At 49.5% G+C, this 26,722-nt stretch overlaps 1 protein-coding gene across 4 annotated transcripts in view; it reads left to right on the top strand.

Moving 5' to 3' along the window:
• PAM (peptidylglycine alpha-amidating monooxygenase) overlaps positions 1-26,722 on the top strand; it is a 1,287,650-nt gene that overhangs the window by 1,108,452 nt on the left and 152,476 nt on the right. For all 4 annotated transcript variants that reach the window (XM_069625460.1, XM_069625461.1, XM_069625463.1 and 1 more), the window contains one exon: positions 19,047-19,165. In XM_069625460.1, the coding sequence (XP_069481561.1) occupies positions 19,047-19,165 (119 nt within the window). The remainder of the gene's footprint in view (positions 1-19,046; positions 19,166-26,722) is intronic.

A 26,722-nucleotide genomic window follows, 5' to 3' on the forward strand; every position in this document is an offset into this window, starting at 1 on the left:
GCCTTTTGGACTTTGCAACGCTTCCGCTGCATTCCAGTACTTTATGAATGATGTTTTGCGGGAGTTCAACGTTTGCACCCTGGTTTACATTGATGACATCTTAGTGTATTCTGCTACCAAGGAAGACCATGTCAGGCATGTCCGCTCCGTCCTTACTAAACTCTGCCAACTTAAACTGTATTCTAAACTCGAAAAATGCTCTTTTCATGTCACCGAAGTGGAGTTCCTCGGTTTTATCCTCACACCAAAAGGTATCAGAATGGATAGGCACAAGGTAGATGCCTTTCTTAACTGGCCGTCATCAACTTCATTTAAAGGAATCCAGAGTATGTTGGGCTTTGCAAACTTTTACCACCGATTCATCCCAGAGTTTTCCCAAATAGTGCATCCAATTACATCACTATTGAGAAAAAAGAATAAAAAGTTCCATTGCACAGAAGAAGCAGAGAAGGCCTTTCAAGAAAAAATTCACTTCTGTTCCAGTTCTACAGCATGCTCGCCCAGACCTCCCTCATATCGTTGAAACAGATGCCTCTAGCATGGCTATGGGAGCTGTTCTCTCACAAAGGGACCCAGGAACTGGCCTGTTACACCCTGTGGCCTTCTGGTCACGAAAATTATCACCTCCCGAACTCAACTATGCTATCACAGACAAAGAACTCTTGGCTATAAAATCAGCTTTCAAGGCATGGCGACACTATCTCCTTGGTGCTAGACATACTGTCACGGTCATAACTGATCATCGAAACCTGCAATACCTAAAAACAGCAAAGGCTCAATCATCCCGTCAACTGCGGTAGGCTCTTTTCTTCGCTGAATATGACTATGTGATCACCTACCGGCCAGGAGTCCGAAAGGGAAAGGCTGACGCCTTGTCCCGCATGGGTGTTGATGAAAAGGTATACATAACTCCAGATCCAGTAGCCATCATTCCAGAAGACAAACTCCTGGGTCTTACGACAACATTGACACCGGGTGAACTCCAAAACAAGATCCAACTCTTAATGGATCCCACTTTCTCACAAGAGTGGTGTACTCAAGGAGAACATTACACCATTAAAGACCAGTTACCATATTTTAGGAACCGTCTATACTTGCCAAGTAAAGATTTACAAGAGCAGGTTATTTCGGGTTATCACGACTCCCTGATTGAAGGTCATCCTGGAATTGCCAAAACTCTAGCTAAAGTAAAACGAAACTATTGGTGGCCCACATGGCTTAAATACATCATACAATTTATCCAATCTTGGGGTGTGTGCACAAAACAAGTCCCAAATGCAGAAACCAGCTGGTCTTCTCCAACCATTGGAAATTCCTTCCGCACTATGGCACACACTGTCCCTTGATTTCATTACAGATCTACCTCCCAGTCAAGGATTCAACACCATCTTAGTAGTTGTAGACTTGTTCTCTAAAATGGCACACTTTATTCCTTTTAAGGGTCTTCCAAATGCATCCAATTTACCAAAAGTATTCCTGGAGGAAATCGTATGGCTACATGGCTTTCCATCGGTCTTGATCTCAGATCGAGGTAGTCAGTTCGTTTCCAACTTCTGGAGGAAATGCTGTTCAATGGCCCAAATTGACATTTGACTATCCACGAGTCCCCATCCTCAAACAGATGGCCAAACAAAAAGAACAAACCAAACCCTCGAGCAATACTTGCGTTGCATGTTACATCAAGTGGAAAGAAATTGGAAGGACTTGTTATGGATAGCTGAATATGCCTATAATACTTCTTTACACATCAGCACTGGACAAACCCCTTTCTACACTACATATATAGTAAAGCCCCCGACTATCAAATTGGAAACAAGGTCTGGTTAGCATCAAAATATGTGCCCATTAAAGGGACTTGGACCTTTCGTCCCCGATATCTGGGACCTTATTCTATTGAATCCATAATAAATCCAGTGGCAGTTAAATTAGCCCTACCACCCACTATGCAGATTCATCCTGTGTTTCACATATCACTCCTGAAACCGGTACAACCCGGTACTCGGGTTACAACACCACCAAAACCAATATTAGTTGACGGAGAAACAGAGTTTGAAGTAAAGGATATCCTAGACTCAAAATGCACCAGATCCAAACTCTACTACCTAGTTGATTGGAAGGGATAGGATCTTCAAGACAGATCATGGGAACCTAGTGAATACATCCATGCACCTCGCTTAATTAAAAAGGTCCATCAGAATTACCCAGCCAAACCAGGACTAGGCAGAACTACCACCGTGAGAGGAGCCTAGGGTGGGTTGGGGGGGAGTGCTGTCATGACCCTTGCCCCTGGCCCTCACTGGCAAGTCATCCTTCCAGTTAGGGCTAGGTCAAATGCCTTAAAACCTCATCCAAGACTCTCTTGGAGTCAGTCCTGGCGCCTTTGGCACCAGGCTCATAACCATCATGAAAACCAACATTAGAATGGGACTATTTACTTGGGACTATTTAACTTTGGGGGGGGTTCAGCCAACATGGAGGTACACACATAGCTCAGTTACACAGAACTGAGCTATGCGGTCTAGTCTTTTGGGTGTGGCAGGGCTGGGACTACTTTACCCGGACTACTTTGGGTGTGGCAGGCCTGGGACTATTTTACCTGGACTACTTTACCTGAGACTAATTAAACCACACCCAAACAGCAGAACATGCTTTGTGTTATTCTTCTGTGGGCAGCGTAACACTCACCGTGTCCAGTTCTTTGAAGCCAGCTTACCTGAAACCAAGGACATGCAGAGAGAGAAAGAACACTACGAAACTTACCTGGAACAGTATCCTGTCTTCAATCCATCACCAACTTCAGTTCCACTCACCTGAAGGTACGAACTCCATCATCCGGCACTGCATGCATCCTGGAATACCATAACATGGAAAGAGGAGAAAGAAAGACAGCATTAGTAAGCGTTTACTCATGTTTCCTTCCGAATGAAGAAAGCCACACAATTCTTACCTGGGTAGTCCTCTCCTGGTCAGTATCATTGCAGGAACATTACGGCGCTCGGCGAGGAACATCGCAACCTGCAAGGAGAGAAAAGACACAGGTTAGCAATGTAAAATGCGAAACAGCGCTGCGCATCGCGCATTACTCAACAGACAGCATCGCGCACACTGCTCTTTCGCCAATCGGCCCATGCTCCTCTTCAAACTGCATGACAACTCCAAAATACCTTTCCATACCTAAAAGGAAAGAAGCAAGACATTATTATTCGAACTAAGAGGAACATAAGAACTGCATATAAAGACCGTAAAGCGGCAAACCTACGGAGTCGCAGCAGGCCTGGATTCCCACAGGGGGGTTTGCACCAGTGAAGTAACTTGGTCGCTGCTCGCCCCCCACATCTAGGCGCTCCTGCCACGAGGAGCAGGACAGAGAATCCACCTTCTACAATATTAAGGTGAGGAGAGGGCCCAAGGAGGGAGGAAGGAGTTGAGGCCAAGGGAGGTGAGAAAACATAAAGACAATCTGGTATTGCATCCAGCTCTCCTCTATTGCAGACCCATCTTTAACCAGAGGCCTTACCAAGGAACCGGGAGAGGGTTTGAGAGTGCAAATCACCCAACCAGGGCTGGGTGGCGTCCCCATGGATACCAGGTGAGCGTAACAGAAGATCTTGGAGGCGTATGGGACAAAACTGTACTCCCAACACTTTGCTGCACCTGCGTCAATCCATCGCGGATGCCATGCTGGCAGCTGCGAACCAGAGGCTTTGGCGGGAAATAGCAGACTTCCTTCTGGAGCTTCCGGTGCAGAGCCAGACACGCTTCAAAGCAGGTCTAGGAGAAGCCAAGGTGGTAGCGCAGGACATCATGGAGTCTACTGTGGCCCACAACAATACCTCTGGCTGGGCCCTCTGCATCGCCACGGACATGAGAAGGATGGCTTGGCTTCGGCTACTAATTTTAACCCCAATGTCCAGGAACGCATATTGGACCTTCCTTTCGAGGGTAGCGACCTCTTTCACTCTACCACTGATGATGAATTAGATAAAAAGAACAACAGCTTGTAAATTGCGAAGTCTTTATCCTAACGAAGGCCACGGCTAAGGCGTTACACCCAGTCGCATCAACCTTCTGACAAGGGGCAGTTGTTCACCGGGTTCCGGGGCTTCCAGGAACGGAGGTCGAGACAGCCTGACCGGTCGCCCAGTGAGCACTGGCGCAAGCAACAAAAAGGGGTGGGAGGAAGGGCTCAGAAAGAAAGAAAGCATGACGCGTCCCTTTAGGTCCACGTGTCTCCAGTGGTGGGGCAGGCTTGCCTTCCACGTGCAATTTTGGTGCCATAACTTTGTGGACCCATGATCCTCTCTCTAGTGTCCTCGGGGTACCGCCTACCGGTCCCTTCTCTTCCTCCTTCCTCCCCTCCCACAGATTGGGACAGCAACTCTGTTGGCAGAGATCCGATCGCTCATCGAGAGCCAGGCTTTGGAAGAAGCCTCCCAGAGAGGATTGGGCTTTTATTCCAGGATTTTCACCACACAAAAGAAGAACTAGGCTGGCCTGAGAATTGTGTTGGACCTATCCTATCCACCCTCAACCTCTCCCTCCCTCTTCAGAAATTCAAGGTGGTTACACCAGCACTCTTTGCAGAGACAATAGACAAGGGAGACTAGGTGTGCTCCCTGGATCTGAAGGACGCCTGTTTACACGTCCTGATTTTGCAACCACATCGCTCCTTCCTGCGCTTCAGGATCATGGGCTGCCCTTTGGCCTCTACTCAGCCCCCAGGGTATTTACCAGACTGATGGACGCAGTGGCAGCCCTCCTCAGGGCCCAGGGCCATCATGTTGACCCATACCTGGACGACAGGCTCATCGGGGCGAGATCTCCAGAGGGGGTTACCCACACCTCTTCCACACTTATGAGCACTCTCCATGACCTGGCGTTTACTATCAACCTCAAGAAGTCTCAGCTGCAGCCCACGCAGAGCCTCACCTTCCTGGGCCTCATCTACGTTACGAGCTCCGAGAAGGTCTTTCCCTCGGAGTACAAGATAATGGCCATCAAGAGGGGCACCATACACTTCCTTACCAGAGCAGTGACCTCGGTCTGGTGGTACCAACACTTATATCATGGCAGTGGTCCTCCTGGCTGTGCCACACACGAGACTCGGGATGAGGAGCTTACAGCTGCACTTTGCAGCCTCATGGAATCAAGCGAAGGGCTCCCAAGCGGAGCTGATCAACATACCTCCTTCTCTCCACTCGGACCTCACATGGTGGTCCAGGGACTGCAACCTGCGGACAGGCAAGCCCTTCTGGCAGCCGTCTCCACAGGTCACCATCACTACGGACTCCTCCCTAGAAGGCTAGGGAGCCACTCTGGACAGCCACAACGTCCATGGAGTGTGAACCTGCAGTAATGGGAGTCACACATCAACTGGCTCTCAGAGCTTCCCTTCCGATCATTGGGGACAAGACTGTCCTTATCTAGACAGACAGCTCCACCAGCATGTACTATGTCAATAAGCAGGGAGGTACCGGGTCCCCTCCGCTGTGCACCCTAGTGGTCAGCATGTGGGAATGGGCCTTAGAGAACATCTACCTCACCACCGTCCACCTCCCGGGGCAAGCCAACTTGGAAGCGGACAAGCTCAGCAAACTGGGAGCTGACAATTACGAATGGCAATTGAACCACCAGGCGCTGCTGGAGGTCTTCAGCAGATGGGGGCACCCTCAGGTGGATCTGTTTGCCTCCTGGAAGAACAGGAAGTGCCATCAGTTCACGTCTTGGCAGGGCCAGGGCTCCGGCGCCCTGGGCTATGCATTACAGATTCGGTAGGAAGGCATGACAGCCTATGCCGTTCCTTCCACACCCCTGGGTGATCGGCAAGATAAAGGAAGTTTGTCACCTTAGCATCATTTTGATAGCTGCGTGGTGGCTGGCGAGACCGTGGTTCTCCGAACTGCTCAGCCTCTCGGACAGACCACCCATTCACCTTCCGCTGGGCCCAGCTCATCTCTTATCCCAGCAGGGGGGCAGAGTCATCCACCCCGCTCCCCAGAAGTTAGCCCTCGCAGCGTGGTTCCTGAGCAAGTCACCCTCATGCACCTAAGCCTCTCTCAGACTAACTTAGAGATCATTCTGGGCACCAGGAGCAAGGCTACCAGGAGCCAATACAAGAGTAAATGGACTAGGTTCTGTCACTGGGCAGAATCTAAGGAGATCGACCCACTTACGTGCACACTGGACGACGTACTCTCCTTCTCGGCACAGCTTGCGCACTCAGGCGTTCATGTGGACACATGGGGCAGAAGTCTTCTCGTCTTCCAACCCGATAGTCCAGAGACATCTGCCGGGCTTGTCCAGGCTCTACCCACCCATCAAGAGGCCACACCCTGTGTGGGACCTCAATCTGGGGTTGGGCGCCTTGGCGCACAAACTCTTCGAGCCAATGGCGCCCGCGGACATCAGGCTGATCACCATCAAGACAGAGTTGTTAGTGGGACTCATCTCTGCTCGCAGAGTCAGCGAGATCCAAGCTCTGGTGGCCGCAGAACCCTATACCACTTTCCATAGGGATAAGGTGGTCCTGCAGACTCACCCGTCTTTCCTACCTAAGTTACCCTCCGCCTTCGATCTAAACGAGGAAATAGTCTTGCCTGCATTCTTTGCTGACCCCAAGGATGAGGCTCAGAGAGTCTTGCACTGTCTGGATGCCAGGTGCACTCTGAAATTCTATCTGGACACGACCAAGGGCTTCCACAAGTCGGATGCACTTTTTGTCACCTTTGAGGGCTCCAGACCCGGGTATCAAGCATCCAAGGCTTCTATTGCACAGTGGATGGTTGCGGCCATCAAGGAGGCCTATGAGGGGCAGTACAAGCCGCTACCAGCGAACATGCACGCTCACGCCGTCAGAGCCAAGGCCACGGCCATCGAATTCCAGCGGCAGGTTCTGTGGAAAGTCATAAGCAGGGCGGCCACCTGGGCCACCCCTTTGGCTTTCTGTAAGCATTACTGTTTGGACGCCGACTCCAAGTCAGACTTAGCCTTCGGATAGGCATTTCTAAGGAACGTATTTGTTTAAGAAGGGTCTACCCCCCTCCCCCTGCTGGGGCTACATTCGGTTGTAATCGCCCATGCAATATGGAGGAAAGGGGACCGGACGGAAGAGTAATTATGTTACTCACCGTAGTGACTAACGTACTCTTAGTCCCCTTTCCTACATACATCCGACCATCCTCCCCCCTAATAATACTGGTTTCATTAGGCAATGTTAAATATTGTCAACGCGTCAATGTGGAGTGAGGTGTGGCGCCGGTGGGCAGTTAGGGTAGCGCATGCTCCCAGGGCTGCACCCCCACGCGACTTCAAATTTAATGTGGAAGAAGGTTTTTTCTTGTGAAAAAGGTTCTGTCTCCCGTCCATATGAAGAGATGCCCATGCAGTATGGAGGAAAGGGGATTAAGGACTAATGTTGAGTAACATATCATTTTTTAAGACGTTTTATGAAACTTTATATACTTCCGAACAGGATCGCTCATTGATCAACTATAACTCCTTTTTTGACAAGATTGGTAGAAACTCTTATTTGCAGATGGACCTGAGCTACTTAGATAATTATAAATGAAATAAGTAAGGCTATAAATCATTTAAGAAAAGGCAAAACTCCTCGACCAGATGGTTTCTCTATATAATTCTATACTCACTTTGCATGTAAGCCTGTTACTACATTTGAATCATTATTTTCATGTTTCTCTAATGTAGGCAGATCATCAAAAACAGTTGCAGACGATTTACTAATTATTTTCACTAAATTAGGTAAAGATGGTGAGGCTCTCAAGAACTATAGACTTATATCACGTATAAATGGTGAAACAAAAATGTATACTAAAATATTAGCGAATAGAATTGAACCTTTTGTTCCCAAAATACTGAAGCTGTGTTTCTTAAGGGAGAAATATGTCCTCCAACACAAGGTTGCTGTTTAATTTGATGCATATTATGAATAGAGATAAAAAAAATCCAGGGGTAGCTGCGCAGCAATTGCTCTTGAAGCTTAAAAGGCTTTTGAAAAGGTAAAGTGGAGTCGTTTTTTAGTCGAAGCATTACAGTGGCATGGATGTGGTGAAGGAGTTATATCATTAGTTGAACTGTTATACTCAGACCCTAGAGCATCTATTTTTATTAATGGTCAACTCCCCATGTTTTTCGTTGAAACACAGGACAAGACAGCGCTGTCCATTATCACCCAATTTTATTTTTTATTTTTCATTTTTGTTCTATACAAGGAGGTGAATGGAACCTGCCAGCTAACATTTGGCCTGTGTCTTTCCTTCTGCACTATTCTAAAGTGCTAGAAAGGGTTGTGTTTAACTTTCTTACCATTGTTTCTTACATCCACAGCCTTTGAGAACCCCTACAAGCAGGTTTCCGCTCCTGTCACTCCACAAAAACTGCTCTCATGAATGTGTCCAACTTCATCGCCTCTGCTAAGTACTCCAACCTATCCTATATCCTAATTCTCCTTGACCTGTCTCCTGCCCTTGACACTGTCGATCACTCTGACCTCCTTAACACTCTTTCTTCTTGGGATTTGCGATCAAGCCCTTGCCTGGATTTAATCATACCTTGACCTTGTCAATTCTCTGGCTGCTGGAGCAGCACCTCTCAACTCACTCCTCTAACTGTTGGTGTTCTACAAGGCTCTGTCTTGGGTCCACTCCTCGTTACACTCTACACCTCTGCTGTTGGTGCACTAATCTCCTTGTTTGGGTTCTCATTCCAACTCTTTGCTGATGACGCCTAAATCATGTTCTCTTTTCCTGAACTCTCCTCTTCTCCAGCATGGGGTCTGGCATGGATTCACATGCTCATGAATATTCCCTGTTGTCAGGCTGGGAATCCTCGGTAAAGAAAAAATCAGTATCAGTTTAGTTTCTGATCTGTCTTACTTAGTAGTAACCAATCACTGATCTCTGGGTCATACTGCCCCCAGCCAATGACTGCCCTCTCCCTAAGCCCCGCCTCTGGCAGCCATCCTCAGATTTTTACCGCACGTTCAAGTGTTGGGAGTCCTCGTGCTTTAGCTGTCGAGTTTTTGTTGCGTTTTCACACTTTTTCAGGTTTAATCGAGCTTCAAGCTCCACCGTTTCTACTTCCGATAAGGGGGACCCGTTTTGGAATTCTTCTACGCCCCTCAAGGGTGAAGTTTTTGTCGAGTTTACGCTTCTTGGAGGATTCCGGAAGATCTACGGCCTACCTCAACGGACATGACCCAGGACAAGGGAAGCTCGACGCCCGGATCCAAGCTGTTCAGGTGCTGCCCTGGATGCGGATTACAAAATGTTTTCAAGGAGGACGAGCATTCGTGATGTCTCTACTGCCTTCATGAGGACAAGATGCACGTGGAGAAGGACTGTGCGTTCTGCAAGAACCTTTCGGAACGGACCAAACAAGATCGTCGTTCCCGCCTCGCCGCCTGGCTGGAGAAGGGCACAGCAGGTGAGAAGGGGAAGAAAAGGTCTGAGCGGGCTTCTAAGTCCTGTGAGGGTGCCCCGGCGATGGGTGCCCAACAGAAGGCCAAGCACCGCGAGTCCGCGGGCACCAGGAGCGCTGAAAGGTCGGGCTCTTCGGCTGCCAGGCAGGGCGCGACTTCCCCGGCACGTTCAACCACGAGCCAGCGCTCTGGTTCGGGGAAGAGGAAGTCCGAGAACCCTGGTATGCTGCTGGAGCGGCCCCGGTCGATCTCGAAGGGACCCAAAGGGGAGCGAGGCGCTGACCCTCCCCCCATGGCGAAGGCCCAGGACGCACTTAAGGTGGTGAGGGCTTTGATCCAGCCGGCAAAGGCCTCTATCGAAGTGGTCGCTGCAACCCTGGCGAAACCGGCTGAGACTAAGCCAGTGGAAACGGCCTCTGGGCCCAGAGTATCCCTGCCACCGCGGAGGGAATCCTCTTTCCAGCCCATCGTTAAGACCCCCGTGAAGTCCCCGGCGGAAAAAGAGGGGGGGGGCGGTGGCCATTACAGACTCGGAATCAGCCTCTGAGGAGGATCTGGGGGAAACCGGGAAGGGCCTCAACGAGAGGTTCATAGGCCTCAACGAAAAGTTCGAGAAGGTTCGATCCCAGGGGACGGTTCCCGCTGATGTGATCGAAGATAGCGACGATGGCGACGAAGAGGGCCTAGTGGAGCGGCCATACCGTCCGTCGCAGCCATTACCCGAGCCCCAGGATAGCTTGGCGGCCATTTTGTTGGCGATCCAATCCTTATGTACTGAGATAAGGGCGAGGTTACCACGGACCCCGACAGAGTATCCAGAACCAGGCCCGTCGGAAAGCCCTCCGAACAAGCGGAGGAGAGTTCACCCTGCTCCTCCCTTCGTGCCCGCGAGGCCTGTGGACCCCTCATCCCCCTCGCCGGACCCTAGAGGGGAATCAGGGATACGGCGACGGATACAGCGACGGGGACGGACGACGAAGGGCGGCGATGACACAACGGACATCCCGTCATCACCCCCCCTCCCCCTGGGCTTCTCCACCCGATGAAATTGGCTATCCAGGGCATCCAAACTCTTCCAGCTCTGCCCTGAAGAACAGAAAAAGGAAGGGTTTCTTTACCAACGACGAGAGGCCAAGAGGAAGACGGTCCTCGCGGTGCCGTTGCTCGACGACATCTGGGACGAGGGGCTTGCTATCCTCAAGAACCCTTCCACGACACCCGCCAAGAGGGACAGGTACGAGAAGAAGTACCGAGTCCCTGATGCCGCCCCCGTATGCCTCAGGGCCCAGCCCACGCCGGACTCTGTCATCTCGGCAGCGGCCAAGAAGAAAGCAGCGGGTGCGGCGGCTTCAACTTCCACTTCCCCGCCGGACAGCGAGGGCAAGAAGTTGGACTCCATGGAACGACGAGTCATCTCGTCGGCGGCAACAACGATTAAGGCGGCCAATGCCTTAGCGATCGTGGCCCGCTACGACAGGGAGCTTTGGTTCAAGATAGCTCCCCTGCTAGACTTCCTACCAGACGACAAGAGGGCGGAGGCCCTACAAATTCTGCAGGAAGGAGAGGTGACGTCGGATCACGCCATAACAGTGGCAACGGACATTGCCGATACCGGATTTCACCAACTGGGCAACGGGGTTTGCCTCCGACGACGAGGATGGCTCAAGGCGACGGACTTTCGCCAGGACGTCCAGACCAGAGTGTTGGATATGCCGTTCGACGGCAACAACCTTTTTGGGAAGACGGTGGACGAGTCGCTCCAGGCCATCAAGACCGACTCGGAGACGGCCCGGGCCCTAGGGGTACTTCAACAATGATGTCCCTTTCAAAGCTCCGGAGGCAGACAGGGTGCCTCCAAGGGATCCAGCGGTGGCTCTTCAACATACCGCCAGGCGGGCCCGCTCCTCGTCCCAGGAGGCCTACATAGGTCGCGGCAAGCAAGGGGGATCCTGCCGTCGTCGTCAAGGAGGCCAGGGCGGCAAGGCCTCCTCCAAGCAAGACTGAACCGGCCGTTGCGTCGGGCCCCCACCGAAGCACCCCGGTGGGAGGCCGGCGGACGAAGTTCGTCAGCGTGCGGGAGTCCATCTCCACCGACCGTTGGGTGCTGGACACCCTGGCCAACGGGCACTCGCTGGAATTCCAAAAGAAGTGTCCTCGCATTCCTCCCGTGGCCAGGAAGGAGACTCACGTCCCTCAACTGCTGTTGGAGGTAAGGGCGATGCTCAAGAAAGGTGCCACCGAGCTCGTCCCCAGTAGGCTCCGGGGCTCCGGAGTGTACTCAAGGTACTTCCTCGTCAGAAAGAAGACAGGCGGTTGGCGCCCCATCCTGGACCTGCTTCGGTTAAACAAATACATCAAGGCGCAGAAATTCAGAATGGTCACCCTCCAGCATGTGCTGGGACAGCTGGAGGAGGGCGACTTCCTATTGTCGTTGGACCTGGAGGATGCTTACTTCCACATCCCCATTCTAAAAGGATACGGAAAGTTTCTCAGGTTCGTGGTTCAGGGACGCCACTACCAATTCAGAGCCCTGCCGTTCGGATTAAAGTCGGCACCCAGGGTATTCACCAAGTGCCTGGCACCAGTGGCGGCGCGGCTGCGCCTGCAGGGGATCCACGTCTACCCCTACCTGGACGACTGGCTAATCCGGGCAAGGACAAGAGAACTCGCCGTCGAACACACAGCGAGGACTGTCCGGCTGCTCACGGAACTGGGATTCGCCATCGACTACCCCAAATCCCACCTGGCTCTGTCACAAGAAGCACTGTTTCTGGGAGCAAAACCCGATACAGTGGGGCAATTGGCCTCCCCGTCGGAGGAGAGGACGAAGGCCATTCTGGGCAAGGTGCGGCGCCTGCTAGCCACGGACGTGGCCAGGGTGAGGTTCATCAAGTCCCTCCTCGGGATGATGTCCTCGTCTTCGGATGCGTCCGCTACAGGAGTTCCTCGACACCCACTGGTTTCAGGTGACAGGCTGCTTCGAAGACAGGATCCCTCTCGACGAAGAGTTCCATCGGGCGATCCTATGGTGGGGTACCCGTGCGCACCTCACTACAGGCACAGACTTTCAGACCCTGGCGTTTCAGGAGACGGTGATGACGGACGCCTCTCTGGAGGGTTTGGGGGCCCACACTGGAGATCTCCACGCAAGAGGCCTTTGGCTCCCGGAGGAGAGGTCTCTCCACATCAACATTCTGGAGCTCCGAGCAGTGTTCTGGGCGCTCAAGTCGTTCCTTCCGTCCCTCAAGGACAAAGTGGTGAGGATCTTCACCGACAACACCACCACGATGTTCTACATACGGAAGCAGGGAGGCACCAGATCCCCAGCTCTATCCAAGGAGGCCCAGGATCTGTGGCACTGGGCCGTCGCCCAGGGGATGTTTCTGGTTCCCTTCCACTTGGCAGGAATAAAAAACATCATTGCCGACTCACTCAGCAGGGAGCTGCGCTCGTGCCACGAGTGGGAACTACATCAAGACCAGGTGGATCGGCTCTTTCGACAATGGGGCAAACCCCGGATCGACCTTTTCGCGACGGCGACGAACTCCAAGTGCCAGAGGTTCGCCAGCAGGTTCCCGCAGCCGAGGAGCATGGGCGATGCTTTCTCGTTCCCTTGGGACGGCCTGTTTCTATACGCGTTCCCTCTGTTGCCGTTGCTGCTCCGCCTCATCACCAGCTCAAGAAGTCCAGGTGCAGAATGATCCTCGTCGCACCGGCGTGGGTGAGGCAGATCTGCTTCCCAGACCTTCTGGACTTGTCAACGTCCCCACCAGTCAAGCTGCCGGCGGACGCGGATCTTCTCTCCAGAGAAGGAGGCGCCATTCTTCATCATGACCCGGAGTCGCTGAACTTGCAGGCCTGGCTCCTGCAGCACTAGAGTTTGGAGGGTACGATATCCCGGCTGACTGCAGAGAGGTTCTTGCAAAAGCCAGGGCGTCCTCAGCTCTCAAGTGTTACGGTCATAAGTGAAAGAGGTTCTCTGTCTGGTGCCGTGCACAGACGATTAACCCTCTGCGGATTACGGCCCCTCAAGTACTGTCGTACCTACGGTCGCTGGCCAAAGCTGGACTGGCTCACACCTCCATCAAAATACATCTGGCTGCCATCTCCTGATATACCAGGACTACGGGACGGGCGTCCTTGTGGTCTCATCGCCTGGTGAAGGAATTTATGAAGGGACTATTCCGCTAGTTCCCGCCGGTGAAGGCTCCTGCCCTGGCGTGGGAGCTTAATGTGGTGCTGACCAGGCTCATGGGGGTCCCATTCGAGCCTATGCATTTGGCGCCTTTGAAGTTCCTGTCATGGAAGACAGTGTTCCTCGTGGCCATCACCTCCGCACGACGAGTGGGAGAGATCCAGGCCCTATCTTGCAAGCCTCCATACTTGACTTTTCATGACACGAGGGTGGTGCTGAGGACACACCCCTCCTTCATGCCCAAGGTGCCGTCAGACTTCCACCTCAACGAGTCCTTGGTGTTACCAGTTTTCTTCCCGTCGCCTTCGACGCCGGCCGAGAGGACTTTGCACTCGCTGGATGTAGCTAGAGCGCTGAAGTTCTACGTGGACCGCACGAAGAGTTTTCGGAAGACGTCACAGCTGTTTGTGAACTTTGGGTCTGTGAATCAAGGGAAGGCTCTCTCGAAGACTTCCATTTCCAGATGGCTCTCCGGCTGCATCATGCACTGTCACCGGTTGGCAAACCGACCGCTGCCCGGCCGTCCGAGAGCCCATTCGACCAGAGCGATTGCTGCTACCACGGCGTTCCTGTCTGGTGTGCCCCTGCTGGACATCTGCAGGGCTGCTACGTGGAGGTCGACGCACACCTTCACAAGATTCTACTGCGCAACCTGTTCGCCTAAGGTGAGCCTGGTGAGGAGGTAAGAATTGCTTAATGTTGAGTTTTGGATGTAATGCTTAATGTTGAGCCTTTGCCACCTCCCGTGGTTGTGCATGTGTGTACTGCTATGTATTTTATTCATGAGCATGTGAATCCATGCCAGACCCCATGCTGGAGAAGGAACAAGTTACTTACCTGTAACTGTTGTTCTCCAGCATGGGTCTGGCATGGATTCACATGCAAACCCTCCCGCCTACCCCTCTGCGGCTCTTCACTTGGTCATACTGCCACTTTGCATGCTACCAAATCTGAGAATGGCTGCCAAAGGCGGGGCTTAGGGAGAGGGCAGTCATTGGCTGGGGGCAGTATGACCCAGAGATCAGTGATTGGTTACTACTAAGTAAGACAGATCAGAAACTAAACTGATACTGATTTTTTCTTTACCGAGGATTCCCAGCCTGACGACGGGGAATATTCATGAGCATGTGAATCCATGCCAGACCCATGCTGGAGAACAACAGTTACAGGTAAGTAACTTGTTCCTTATCTCTCTATCATAATCTCCAACTGTCTCTCTGCCATTAAATATTGGAAGGCTTCACACTCTCGGATGTTAAACTCTACCAAAACAGAGGGGCTCTTCTTCCCTGCCAACACCTTTCTCTCATCTCTTCCTCTGCTTATACAGTTCCCACCTGACACTCTCTCCTACTCTTCTTCAGCTAGAAACCTCAACGTCATCTATGACCCTTCTCACTCCGTCTCTACTTTCATCTCCAAAACTGGAACCGCAGCTCACCTTAACTACCTAAATATTGGGGAAATCAGGCAACTCCTTCCTTTCATCACCACGCTTGTCTTCTCTAAACTGGTCTACTGTGCCAGCATCCTCTTTGATCTCCCCAACTATGCTTTCTATCCTCTCGACAAGATAATTAACTTCACTACCAGGACTGTCTTTGTGATCCCTCACTTCACACCTACTACTTCGTACCGACACCAGGCTGGATGGCTGACGATGCAAAACCGGGCTGATTTAAATGTCTTTTCCTGATTCACAAATCTATCCACGGTAAGGCACCACTGGATCTATCCTCCTCTATCCACCTCTACAAGTCTTCTCGTAATCTCTGCTGTGCCCCCTTGACTATTCTTGTGGCTGCCGTCCTCCCTGTACTTCCTCTTGCTTCCACTCTCTCTTTTCTTGCTCCACTTGCATAGAATTCTCACTTCCCCCCCTGACATATCAGAAACAGTCCTCATGGATTTGTTAAAACCAAACTAAAAGCCCACCTCCTCACCTCCAAGTTACCCTCTTAACTTACCTCTCATCTGCCTGCAGGCTAACATTTTTCCCTTGCTTCCACTTCCTCCACTCTAGCACTGCAACCATCACATCCTGAGCTCAGCTGGCCATACCACCTACCTGCACTTCCAATGTTTGTTGTCCTTATCTATGTATGTCCACTTATGCATTGTCCCATGTAACTGTTCCATTTACTCCCCTCCACAACCTGGTCAGAAAGTCCCTCAAACTCATTCCATTGTAAGAAGCTCACCGCCTCCCATCAAATCGATTTCATATCTATTGTACTTTTTTGTGAGCAAAAAAGCATTGCACCTGCTATATATAAATAAATATTTGTAATGTCACTTGAACCATTAAAAGAGTTTATTAGAAAGGATGGGAACATTCCAGGTATTAAGTGCGGTGGACATGAAGTCATGCTAGCAGCAAATGTGGATGATGTACTTATCTTTGTGAAAAACTCTAATACTAACTATATGCTTAAAGATTGTAAAACTATTTTCTTCTGTCTCTGGGTATACATTAAATAGAGACAAATCAGAAATTGTACCTCTTAATTCATACAGCTTGAAACATGAACCTGATATTTATGGACTTAAATGGTGCCACAATGTGGTTAAACATCTAGGCAGGCATATCTCTTCATCAGTTAATTAAACAATTCAATACTTAGAAATGTGTTAAAAGATGTTGTTGCCTGTAATATTATATTTTTTGCAGATGCTTCCAGTATCTTTGCCCTCATCGGTGTTCAAATCTATTATATTAAATATATCATCTCTTGTAGATCTCTTATCTTTTCTAATAAGGTTTATGAATTATGGAAAGTGATATCAAGTATGCTATCATTAGATCAAATATGGAAATGGTTTTACTACTATAGTCATTGTAGTGAATTTCTTATAATTGTGAATATTTTATTATATTCTTGTAAGTAACTGACAAAATTATTTTTTTAATTAATATTTTCTTTTATGGTGCTGAATGCTAAATTGTTATTAGCCGTATCACACCTAAATAAATAAAATAAAAATGTACTCAGTTCTTTTGAATGTTTTTATGCGGTAGTAATAGAGAATCCATTTGAAAATGGTGGTGTTAGGTTTCCTGATTTCAGATGTTATCATAAAGCTTTTATTTAAAACAGGCACAATATTGGTTTCTGATGGATGACAATCAGGATGCTCCTGTCTGGTCATTAGTAGAATGGGAGATGGCTTATCCATTTGTTAATAATGAATTAATATACATTTTTGGCATCACCACTCCAGATTTTCTAGACCTGTTGTGGCAAATACTTTCATTCTTAGGCAATTTGTAGGCAAATGTACCGAAATGTCACCTTTTTCTGTGCACCCCCGCAATCACTGCGACTTTGGCGGTGCACAAAATACCGAATCCCACTGCTGCGTCCAAGCAGAGCAGGTGTTGCAGGGGTGTCCACCGCTATCCTTGAGCGCAGTAACGGGAGTCAGGGGTTGCGGGGGTGTCCCCTGCTTATCATTACAGTAAGCGGGGGATAAAAAAGTGAAGAAGAAAAAGAAAATCACCCTGCAGAGTCAGCTCTGACCCACAAAAGTGTGCCGCCTTCAAGATAAGTGTGCTGGGGTGATCAGGAAGGGGAATGCAGGTTGGGGGACGCGGGCAAAGTGATCACATAGATTCCAATGTGTGTTTGTTACTGGTGATAAACCGTCAAGGTTGTTTTCACTGTATTTATGGTGGTTCTATGTCATTCCATCAGCAGGGTTTTTTCAAAGAAATTTGTGCTGCTGATTTTTGCACGGAAAAAGTAATAGAATTTTGTTTCAATTGGTGGGGGTTGTCCCCCCTAACCCTCTTTTCCAATTTTGTACTACCTATTCCCCACTTCCCCCTACCCATTATATCCCTTAACCCCGAGCCGGCATATTTTTAAATTCGTTTTTTTGCCCAAATATCAGCAGCAAAACACTGCAAAAAAGCCTGCCAATGAATGTTGTACCATTTATGGTGCAACACAAGGATTGTAATTAATGGGAGATCTATCCTTTGCAAACAGTGGTTAAGTTAATGGAATTAAAATAATACATTTTCAGATACTAATATACTGCCCTTTGATGAATTTCAAATCGCATTCTCGCTAACAAATGCAGATTTCACCTTGTATAGTAGATTGCGGAATGTGTTTGGGATCGATTTCACTATTTAAAGCTGCTAATTTTTACATATCAATAATGAATAAGAGAACACTGGGAATTAAATGGTCATGTAAGCATCAGTGGGAAATTGATTGTGGGACGGTATTTGACTGACATGTTTGGTCTTCAATCTAGAGGAGGGTTTAATTAATTTCAACGTCTGCAAATATATCTCAACATGCATTCTTTTTCTCACCTATGAGTCAATACCAAATTTTTAGATGACAGAAATGGCTGGCCCTGTAATACTAATCTAGGTTTGGTCAAACATATGGTTTTAATGCACTTATATTAATTTGTTTTAGGTATAAGTATGGAGATAACTTATGCATATTTTTAAATTGGTATTCCGCTATTCTTATCTAATATTCTTCTAGGCAGCATGTCATTTAATGCTTTAAAAATCAACTATTTGTTTATCTTATGCAGCCCCTGTTTGCTATTGCTATCAGAATGATTACATCTAACTGGAAACAGTTCCAAAAAATTACTTATAATGGTTGGTGGAACAATATCTGTCCTATAGAAAGATTAAACTCACCAACACTCTTTGCCAAATAGCAATCGAAATGCCATTTATTACATATCATATCACAATATTTCTACATGTGGTTCATTCATTTACACTATTTTGAAGAATGTTTTTATTTTAATTTATGTAAATAGGTGCCTTTTATGTTTCCATTTTGTTCTTGCCTCCGTTGTTTGGTTTATGATGTGTGTTGTATTTAATCCCTTGTTGTATTATACAAACTAGCTCTAAAATGTTCTGCTATAGCTAATTGAGCACAATGAACTTCCGACCTCTTGCATAAACCTAATCGGTTTCATAGTTTACGTGGTCTGTCACCCCTATGGTGAAATACAATGTTTATTTATGTTATGTAATTTAACGTATATATTATTATGTAGAGAGATACAGTTAATTCATTGAGGTATAGGATATGCATTGTTGGTATTATGGGGTATACTGGTTGTTCTTATTGCGTATTATAAGATGAATGTACATGACATTTTGTTTTGTGAGACATTATTTGATCAAATCTCTAATAAAACGTAGTTAAAGCTACAAAACAAAAGGTGAATCGCTCATTCTGCTTAGAATGAGACCATGCACCTATAACAAGGCAATGCGGCGCAAAGAGCTTTTGTCTCCGCCAAGAAATCATGTTCCTTCCTTTTCGCCCCACGTGGATGCATGTGTTTTCTTGGCAGTGCATTGTAGTGGGCTCTTTGCTGGTTCCGTCTCGATCTTGTGCTCAGGTGGCCTTTTCTTTGTTACAGGCGGTCTTCTCTATGCAGTGAACGGAATGCCTTACCTGACAGACGCCGCACCCGTGCAAGGCTTTGTGATGAACTTCACCAGCGGGGAAATAATAGACACTTTCCTTCCAGTTCGAAAGGTATTATGCATTTCTATATTGATTTTAGATTTATGGTCTTGCGCTTTGAGTACCTCGCAGTTGGGGGATTCCGGCAGGACTCCTTGCATTGAATCCAATACTGTTGAACATGAAATGTGCTCTTATTTACAATGAGTGTTTCCTTGTGTAGCCATACATCAGAGCAATTAATGTCGATTGGCTGGCACACCGTGCCAGGGTGCTAATCAGGTGGCTAGCAACGCAGGCTTGAACTTCCGGCACAAGCCCGCGTTTCATACCGTCTGACGGCCGTCTTCCCCTACCGCCATCTTCCCCCCACACTCTGTTGCCTTATTTTATTGATTTTTCCCCCATTTTCCCACCCCCACGTACCTGTTTGTTGCAGTGGCCTGCGCCACTGTCACAGCTGCTTCCCCGCTTTTCTGGCTGCCATGGAAAGGGAAGAGAGGCTCCAAAGAGCTCTGCTGTCCATTTCCATGGCATCCTTCTTAGAAAAGGATTTCATTCATTGAACAGGACGCCTTACGCATTACCTTCAATGAATGAAATCCTTTATTTTTATATTTTTCATTTTTAGCACCCCGGGTTACCGCTTTGGAAAGCCGGGTTGCTAATGGCGTTACGCACCCGTTCCAGAGGCTGGACCGAGAGTTAACGTCCCGGGCCCCTTGTTAAAAGCCCTTGCTTCACTCAGGCTTTTAACTTGGGTGCCGGGCCCTTAATACCCGTTCCAGCCCCTGGAACGTATGCTCAATGCCACATTACCATCATTTTGCTGCAGATGCTTTAAATGTGCCCCCACAATCCACTTAATCAAATGGAGCACGGGTGAGCCATACAGGCATATTATTCTGAATTAATGATTTCATATTTTTAAAGCATCAGTAAAGCCAATAGTTTGTTTTTTTGGTTCCTGATGTATCAGTAAGGCACTAGACAATCACCACCATACTCATGAATGGCCTTTAAGATAAGGAAAGGGTCTTTATTATCATTTTACAGTAACTGGTGGTGGAAATAAAGTGGAAAACAAGTTCTCTTCCCCTTCCCCACAACTGGCTAATTTGTTTGCAATTCAGGTGTTCTCATTAGTAATTTATTATTACATACTACCACTGTCAGCAGGGCTTGAATGGCAGTGAGGCTAGAAAATAATGAGGCCACTGAAGGAGAGTGTAAGATTCAACTACAGGTGTTCATGTGCACTGTTGCAGTTGTTCAGAACAAGATGGCGTGCATGCCCAAAGCAAGGAATGTGTACCATGCTGCTTAGCCTTTTCCTAATGCGGCATGAGAAGCAACGTCAGCAACTACTATGAGCACTGTTAACAAACAAGCCAATAAGCCATAATATGGGGCCAGTGGTTATAGAAATGTGTTGACTTGTGGCACTCTCACTCAAAGTTTGTCCACACAGTGTTTGTTGTTACCCGCTTATGCAAACTGTTGGTTTGCTGCTACGAGAATATGGGAAAACAGTAGAGAATGAGACAGCAAAATCCATGACAGTCCTATAGCCAATAGTTTGGGTACTTGCTAGCAGGCCGCTCATCCCATGGACGTTTTATCACCCAATTGTCTAATTTCTTCACACGTTCATGACTGTACTGTCTGATATATATATTTTATTTAGTGGTTTCATATAGCGCGCGTACTTCATTACAGCCCTTTCAGGGTGTCATAGGGCAATTCATGAAATGATAAGGTTTTTGATGGAATGGTCCAATTCCTGTGATGTGGTACTTTAGAAGCAGGCTGAAGGACCAGTCCTTGTGGCGAAAAGATGGCTTCAGATCTTTGGGGTACCTGGGCGCCACATGCATTGAGAATTAAATGCGTTTTTAGTGCTCTAGAAAATGTAGAGGTCATTTTCAGGGTTGGACCTTGTGCAGTAATAATATCACATTTTAATTTAGCGCTTAATGGCAAATTCCTCTCACTTTTTAAGTGCTGAAAAAATAGGTGCAATTATAGCCCATTTTAATTGGTATACCCAGATCTATCACCAAACTGCTTGAAGTTAGGAAGACGGATGACTAGTCAACTCTGGGAAGCTGACTGAAGGTCTCATGACCTTAGACCAACAACGAACTGCCAGTTTCTTGTTAAGATCCTTGACAAACTAGCTTGTGTGCAGTTGCAAGCATTTCTGGAAAAACAGAACATTCTACATGATGGACAATCAGACTTTGGATTTGGTATAGTACTGAGACAGCCTTGATAGATCTGCAGCCACATATGTTGTGTTTGATGGAAAGGGGTAAAAGTCGATCTATTGGTCCTGTTGGACCTATCCGCAGTGTTCGACCTGGTGGACCCCCAACGCCATCTGCACTGGCTAGGTCACCTGGGTCTATGCTCAGATGGGGCAGTTGGTTGGTTCCACTACTTCTTATCCGAACATGAATATAAAATCCAGTGGGGAACTTGTGCTTCTCCTTCAATCCCTATCTGGTGTGGTGTTCCCAAAGGGGCTAGGCTAGCCTCTCCTTCGTTTTGTTCAATCTTTACATAAGGTCATTGTGTTCTCTTGGATGACTTAGGTGTGTTTTTTTACTAACTACTCTGATGACACCCAGCTCATTTTCGAGTCTTCCAGAGATCATTTAATTGACAACACTTTCCTTGTTAATATTTACCAACTGGATGTTGTCCAACTGGCTATGTTTGAATGCCAACAAAACTGAGATTCTTATCTTTGGCTCCAGACAGGCCCGAACAAAGTTAAGTCTGTCCTTTAAGTGTTTCTCAGTTTGTGATAACATCATCCCTGTTCAAACGAAGGTAAAGACTCTGGTAGTCCAGTTGGAGGCCAGCTTGAACTCCAGCTTGAACTCTAGCCCCATGTCAATCTGTTGAGCAAAAACTGTAATGACCATCGTTGTCTCCTTGAGAAACATTCGCCCTTACATCTTTGAAGAGAATAATGCCACCATAGCTCGAGCTACCATCATTGCCCGGCTCGACTATTGGAATGTATTGATTGGCACATCTAGTGCCAGTATAAAAAATGCCAGATTCTGGAAAATAAAAAAAATTCTAGGCATACCCATATCTCTAAACACCGTCAGAATCTTCACCGACTCCCCATCAAGGAGAGAATCCTACTGTCCTACTATAACCCTTTGCTCCTGTAACAAAAGGCAGACTTTCTGTCCGGAGCACAAATGCGCGAACGGACAAGGAAGATCTTTCCCTAATAAGGCAGCAACTTTTCGCCCTGCGACCTGAAGCCGTCCTTGCTACTTTCAGGAAATCTCTGAAAGCTCATCTGTTCAAATTAATTCTTCGGTTTAATCTAGTTGCCCTGTGTCCTGTTTGTTGATGGTTGGTCTTCTGTGTTTATGTTATGGCGTGTGATGCCTGTGGGCTTTCAGCACCTAATAAATACATGATAGCTACCTTGGACAAAAGCTTTTTGGCTTGCCGGCTCTCTCTTCAAGTCTGCCAAGAGCGATCACATCGGCCATTCATTCCTTGAACACCTTCTTTCCAAAATAAATATAGCAGTATTGCTGTGCTGCCTGCCACATATTCAAGTAGGCAACCCCGAAGTTTAACTCCCATCTGTCTATTTTTCATAAGCCATGACCAAAAACTGCTTGCCAGTCTAACCTGCCTCATCCCACTTTATGAGAGTGTCACAACACTTGGTAGAGCTGCTTATTTCGTTTTTCCTGAATAGTTTATTACAACTTCAGCTACCCCACATAGGGAGCCACGTTGAATCATGACCTTACTGAAAGTTGAGTAGTACAGAGTTTGGACATCGCCAATGTGCTGCTTAATATTTCATGCAGACTATACCCTTATTAGTTCTTTAAAATGGTGCATGGATTGGAGCCATGGCGGTCGGACTGGCTCGGTGAGAGCTCCCGGCAGAGGCCATGCATCCAATGAAAATGCACCGGTGAAGTAGATCATCTAATGCCCAGTGGTGACGTGAAAGGTTGCCTGTGATGTGCGGCGGACTTTGAGCGACTTTCAGCCTCCCTCGACACTGGAGCTGGGAGCGCTCCCATTCGGAGAGCTGGCACCATGCAGAACCATCACAAGCAGCAAAATGGCAGCCGCTGCACTGCGCTGAAGCTGCCTGAGGCCCCGAGCACTCTGGAGGACGAGACGCAACCTGCCAGAATTTACCTGATGTCCCTCCGGGGGGCTTTCATTCCGCAATCCTCGCTCCATGGTATGCATGAGTAGCTGTGTTTGCCCCAGCCAACAGTCCAACCACGGGGGGCAGTCCCCTAATGTGGTCGACCACCTGGGTACAGCCCGCCGCAGTGCTGGACGTTGAGATTAATCCCATGCAGCTGGGAGCAACGCAAGCTACCCCTAGGGCGCCACAACACACTCGGGACGCCAGCTCTGAACAGTACTGGCAGGTGCTGGTCTCCCTGGGAAGGTGAGGAAACTACTGTCCGTCCCTGACCGTCCCCCTGGTTGCCCTGGACGGAAGACCCCAGTAAGTGGTGAATTCTGCCCCACAGCCCTTCATCATCCTACAGCTGAGCCCGGAAGCCGTAGAGCGAACAGAGTCCTCATCGGGACGACCACGGCACCTAGTTCAACTAACCCTTGCTCTGAGGATAGGCTGAGGCAAGCCGTATCCTGGACCCCCGCTGCCTACAGGTGGAGCAACTACGGCAGAGCAGCCCTCAGCTCTGAACAAAATTAAAGCTTGGCAAGCAGCCCCGCCGCCGGACAACCCACATCTGGCCCCCGTCATACCCCTACAACACTGGGTAAGCCTGCCCGCATCACCGTGCCCCAAAACTGGAGCTGACTGCCATCCATGCGCCATGGTGTGCACCGTAAACCCGGACCTGTCCAGCTTCCACTGAAGGAGTCCTCCGGCTTCTACGGCGGCCTCCAGCCTGCATCTGGGGGCCGCTCTCCCCATCACCCATCTGGAGATAAGGCACTGCCGCACAGCCCGGCAAGCCCCCCAGGGAGGCCCTAACGCTTGTGGGCCTCCCCGCCCTCCCTCACCCTTACCGGGGGCCAGTAGGCTCTGCCGTGAGAAACACCCACTCCTCAAGGATCTGCCGCAACTGGGGGAGCCTTAAGACTTGGGATGCTAGCCGGCTGTCCTCTCTCCCGGCCACGAACTGCATCACTGAGCGCCCCAGACAACCTCGAGCCACCCTTTATGCCCAAATGTTCACACTCAGCAGCAAAGTAGGAGGAACTCAGAGATGCTGCTCCTCCCGCTGGACCCTGCTTCCTCCAGCACGCATCGCAACAGGGGTCCTGGTCAACAAAGGTGTTTGCAGCAACCCTAGAGGTCCTTGGGCCAGTCGCCACGTGCAGCCCTCCCGCAAGGTCACTAGGGGTGGACCCCTGCTTCACAAAGGCTCTGACTAGGTGTGCACTGAGCCAGGTACTCCCCGGAACAAACAGCTTTATCAATAGGCATCCCCTTCGGGGGGGCGTGGCTTGGAGCCGATGGAGGGCAGAAGCTGATCTGCCGGGCTCCGGCCGAGACGCCGCTTCCTGATCCTTTTTCTCCGGTACAAGAGTGGTTGCAGCCAGCGGAAAAGCACGCATCGGCGGGGGAAGTGCTCCCCATTAGGAATTACTCGATTGTTGGTATTTTCGGAGCCCCCGTGAGGAAGAGCGGGCTCCGGATCCCACCCTCCCCCCCGTCGAGCATTGATCCAAGATGGCGCCTCGCACAGCTTCACGCAGCCCCTGAACCAGCGTCCCCTGACGGAGCGCTTTGGGGATCGGCAACAAGGCCGGGGGGGGCGACCCCTGTCTGAGACTGGTTCGGAATCGACACAGGCCCCCAGGCCCCTGACTCCGCTACCCCCGGGCTGGCCCAATTTACGCAACGAGGACTACAACTAGAACCACGCGGAGGGCATCACATAAAGAGAAACTCGCCACCTCTGAGAAGCAGCACCCCGCCCCCCGGCCATCACCCGAACGACCTGATTCCAGCCGAAGCACTCGGGGGCCCTGAAACTCAAGGTGCGTGAGCCAACATAATACCCTTTGGTGGGCCCCTGACCACCACCGCACCCTTGGGCCGCCCCACTTGGCTCCCCGACTCGGCGATCTACATCCTGCGGCTACAAGATGGCCACCAAGAACAAGAGCAGGGCCGCCACCATGGACTCCTTTGTCTCGACCAAGGCGAAGACCTCCACCCAGTCCAGACCTAGCCTCTCCGAAATCACTCATCCGAACGAAGGGGAGGTCAACGACAATCGTTCTCAGATATTGGATGCCATTGCCTCACTGAGAACCCACATCGACTCCAAGATTGATGAGTTCAAAATAGACATACAACTCATCCGCCAGGATGCCCGTAACTTGACGGAGAGGGTAACGACCGTCGAGAATTCCACGACGGAGCTGTCCGGGGCCACCACAACCTTGAAGTCCGAAGTCTCCGATCTAAAGAGGAGGGTCGCCTTCCTGGAGGAAAGGGCAGAGGAAGCCGAAGGACGGGCCAGACGGGGGAACATCAGGATCCTGGGTATCCCGGAGGGAACAGAGGGCCTAAACACCACATCCTATGTTGAAACCCTTCTGCTACAAGAGATCGGGGCCGGAAAACTAACCCAAGGCTTTGCGGTCGAAAGGGCACATAGATCCCTCCAGAGACGTCCTCCCCCCGGCTCGCGTCCACGGCCAATAATAGCCAAAATATTGAATTTTCAAGACAGAGAAACCATCCTACGGCACTCCAGGGAAGCAGGTCCCATTGAAAGGGGGGACTCAAAAATTACTATTTACCCCGACTACACCCAGAAAGTGCAGAGGGAAAGGAACTCATTCGTCCCGATCAAGGCGAAGCTTCGCCAACTGGACATTAAATACAGGCTGCTGTACCCCGCGCGCCTGAGAGTTGTTTATAATGGACGAGCGATATTTCTCGAAAACCCGGAGGCGGCCAATATGTGGCTAGAAGATAATAACCTAGCCGATGGCAAGGATCCTCCTCGGAACGACGATTAAATCCCGAGTCTCCTCGCACCACCAGTAACCGGACCCCAGCAGGTAATCCAAACAACAGTTTAACTTACGGAAGCGGCCCTCGCACGGCCCTGCCGCCTCGCACCAACCCTACCCCCAGCAGAAAATCCAATTGGGCCAGTTCACCGCCCGACCCAGCTCACGCCCGATACCCGGATGGGTTCAGACGGCGCGAGAGCGCCTGAGCACCGCGACAGTGTTGTAGTCGCTGGGCGCACCAGTTTGTGTTATGTTATTAGTTTAGTTGGCTTTGCAGTCTACGAATCATCAATGTTGGTAAAGTACAAGATGGCGGCAGGTTACGACACAAGACTTCATGAACCAGGGGCCCCCCGCCCGCAGAACGCCACCTGTGGTTCGTTGTGCCACCGGGCCAGCGGGCCAGAACTCCAAGGCGAATTCAGAACACCGATCCGATGGCGTCGCAACTTGTTGTGATGACATGGAATGTGAGGGGAATGGCTTCATACCTCAGAAGGAACCGCGTGCAGTCCTACCTCAGGAGGAAGAAGGTCTCGATTGCGCTATTACAAGAGACCCACCTTACAGCGGACTCCATGTCTAAGTTAACAGATCGATGGGACGGGA

Source organism: Ambystoma mexicanum, chromosome 6p (genome assembly GCF_040938575.1).
Source record: "Ambystoma mexicanum isolate Mex_15411 chromosome 6p, UKY_AmexF1_1, whole genome shotgun sequence".
NCBI classification, from domain to species: domain Eukaryota; kingdom Metazoa; phylum Chordata; class Amphibia; order Caudata; family Ambystomatidae; genus Ambystoma; species Ambystoma mexicanum.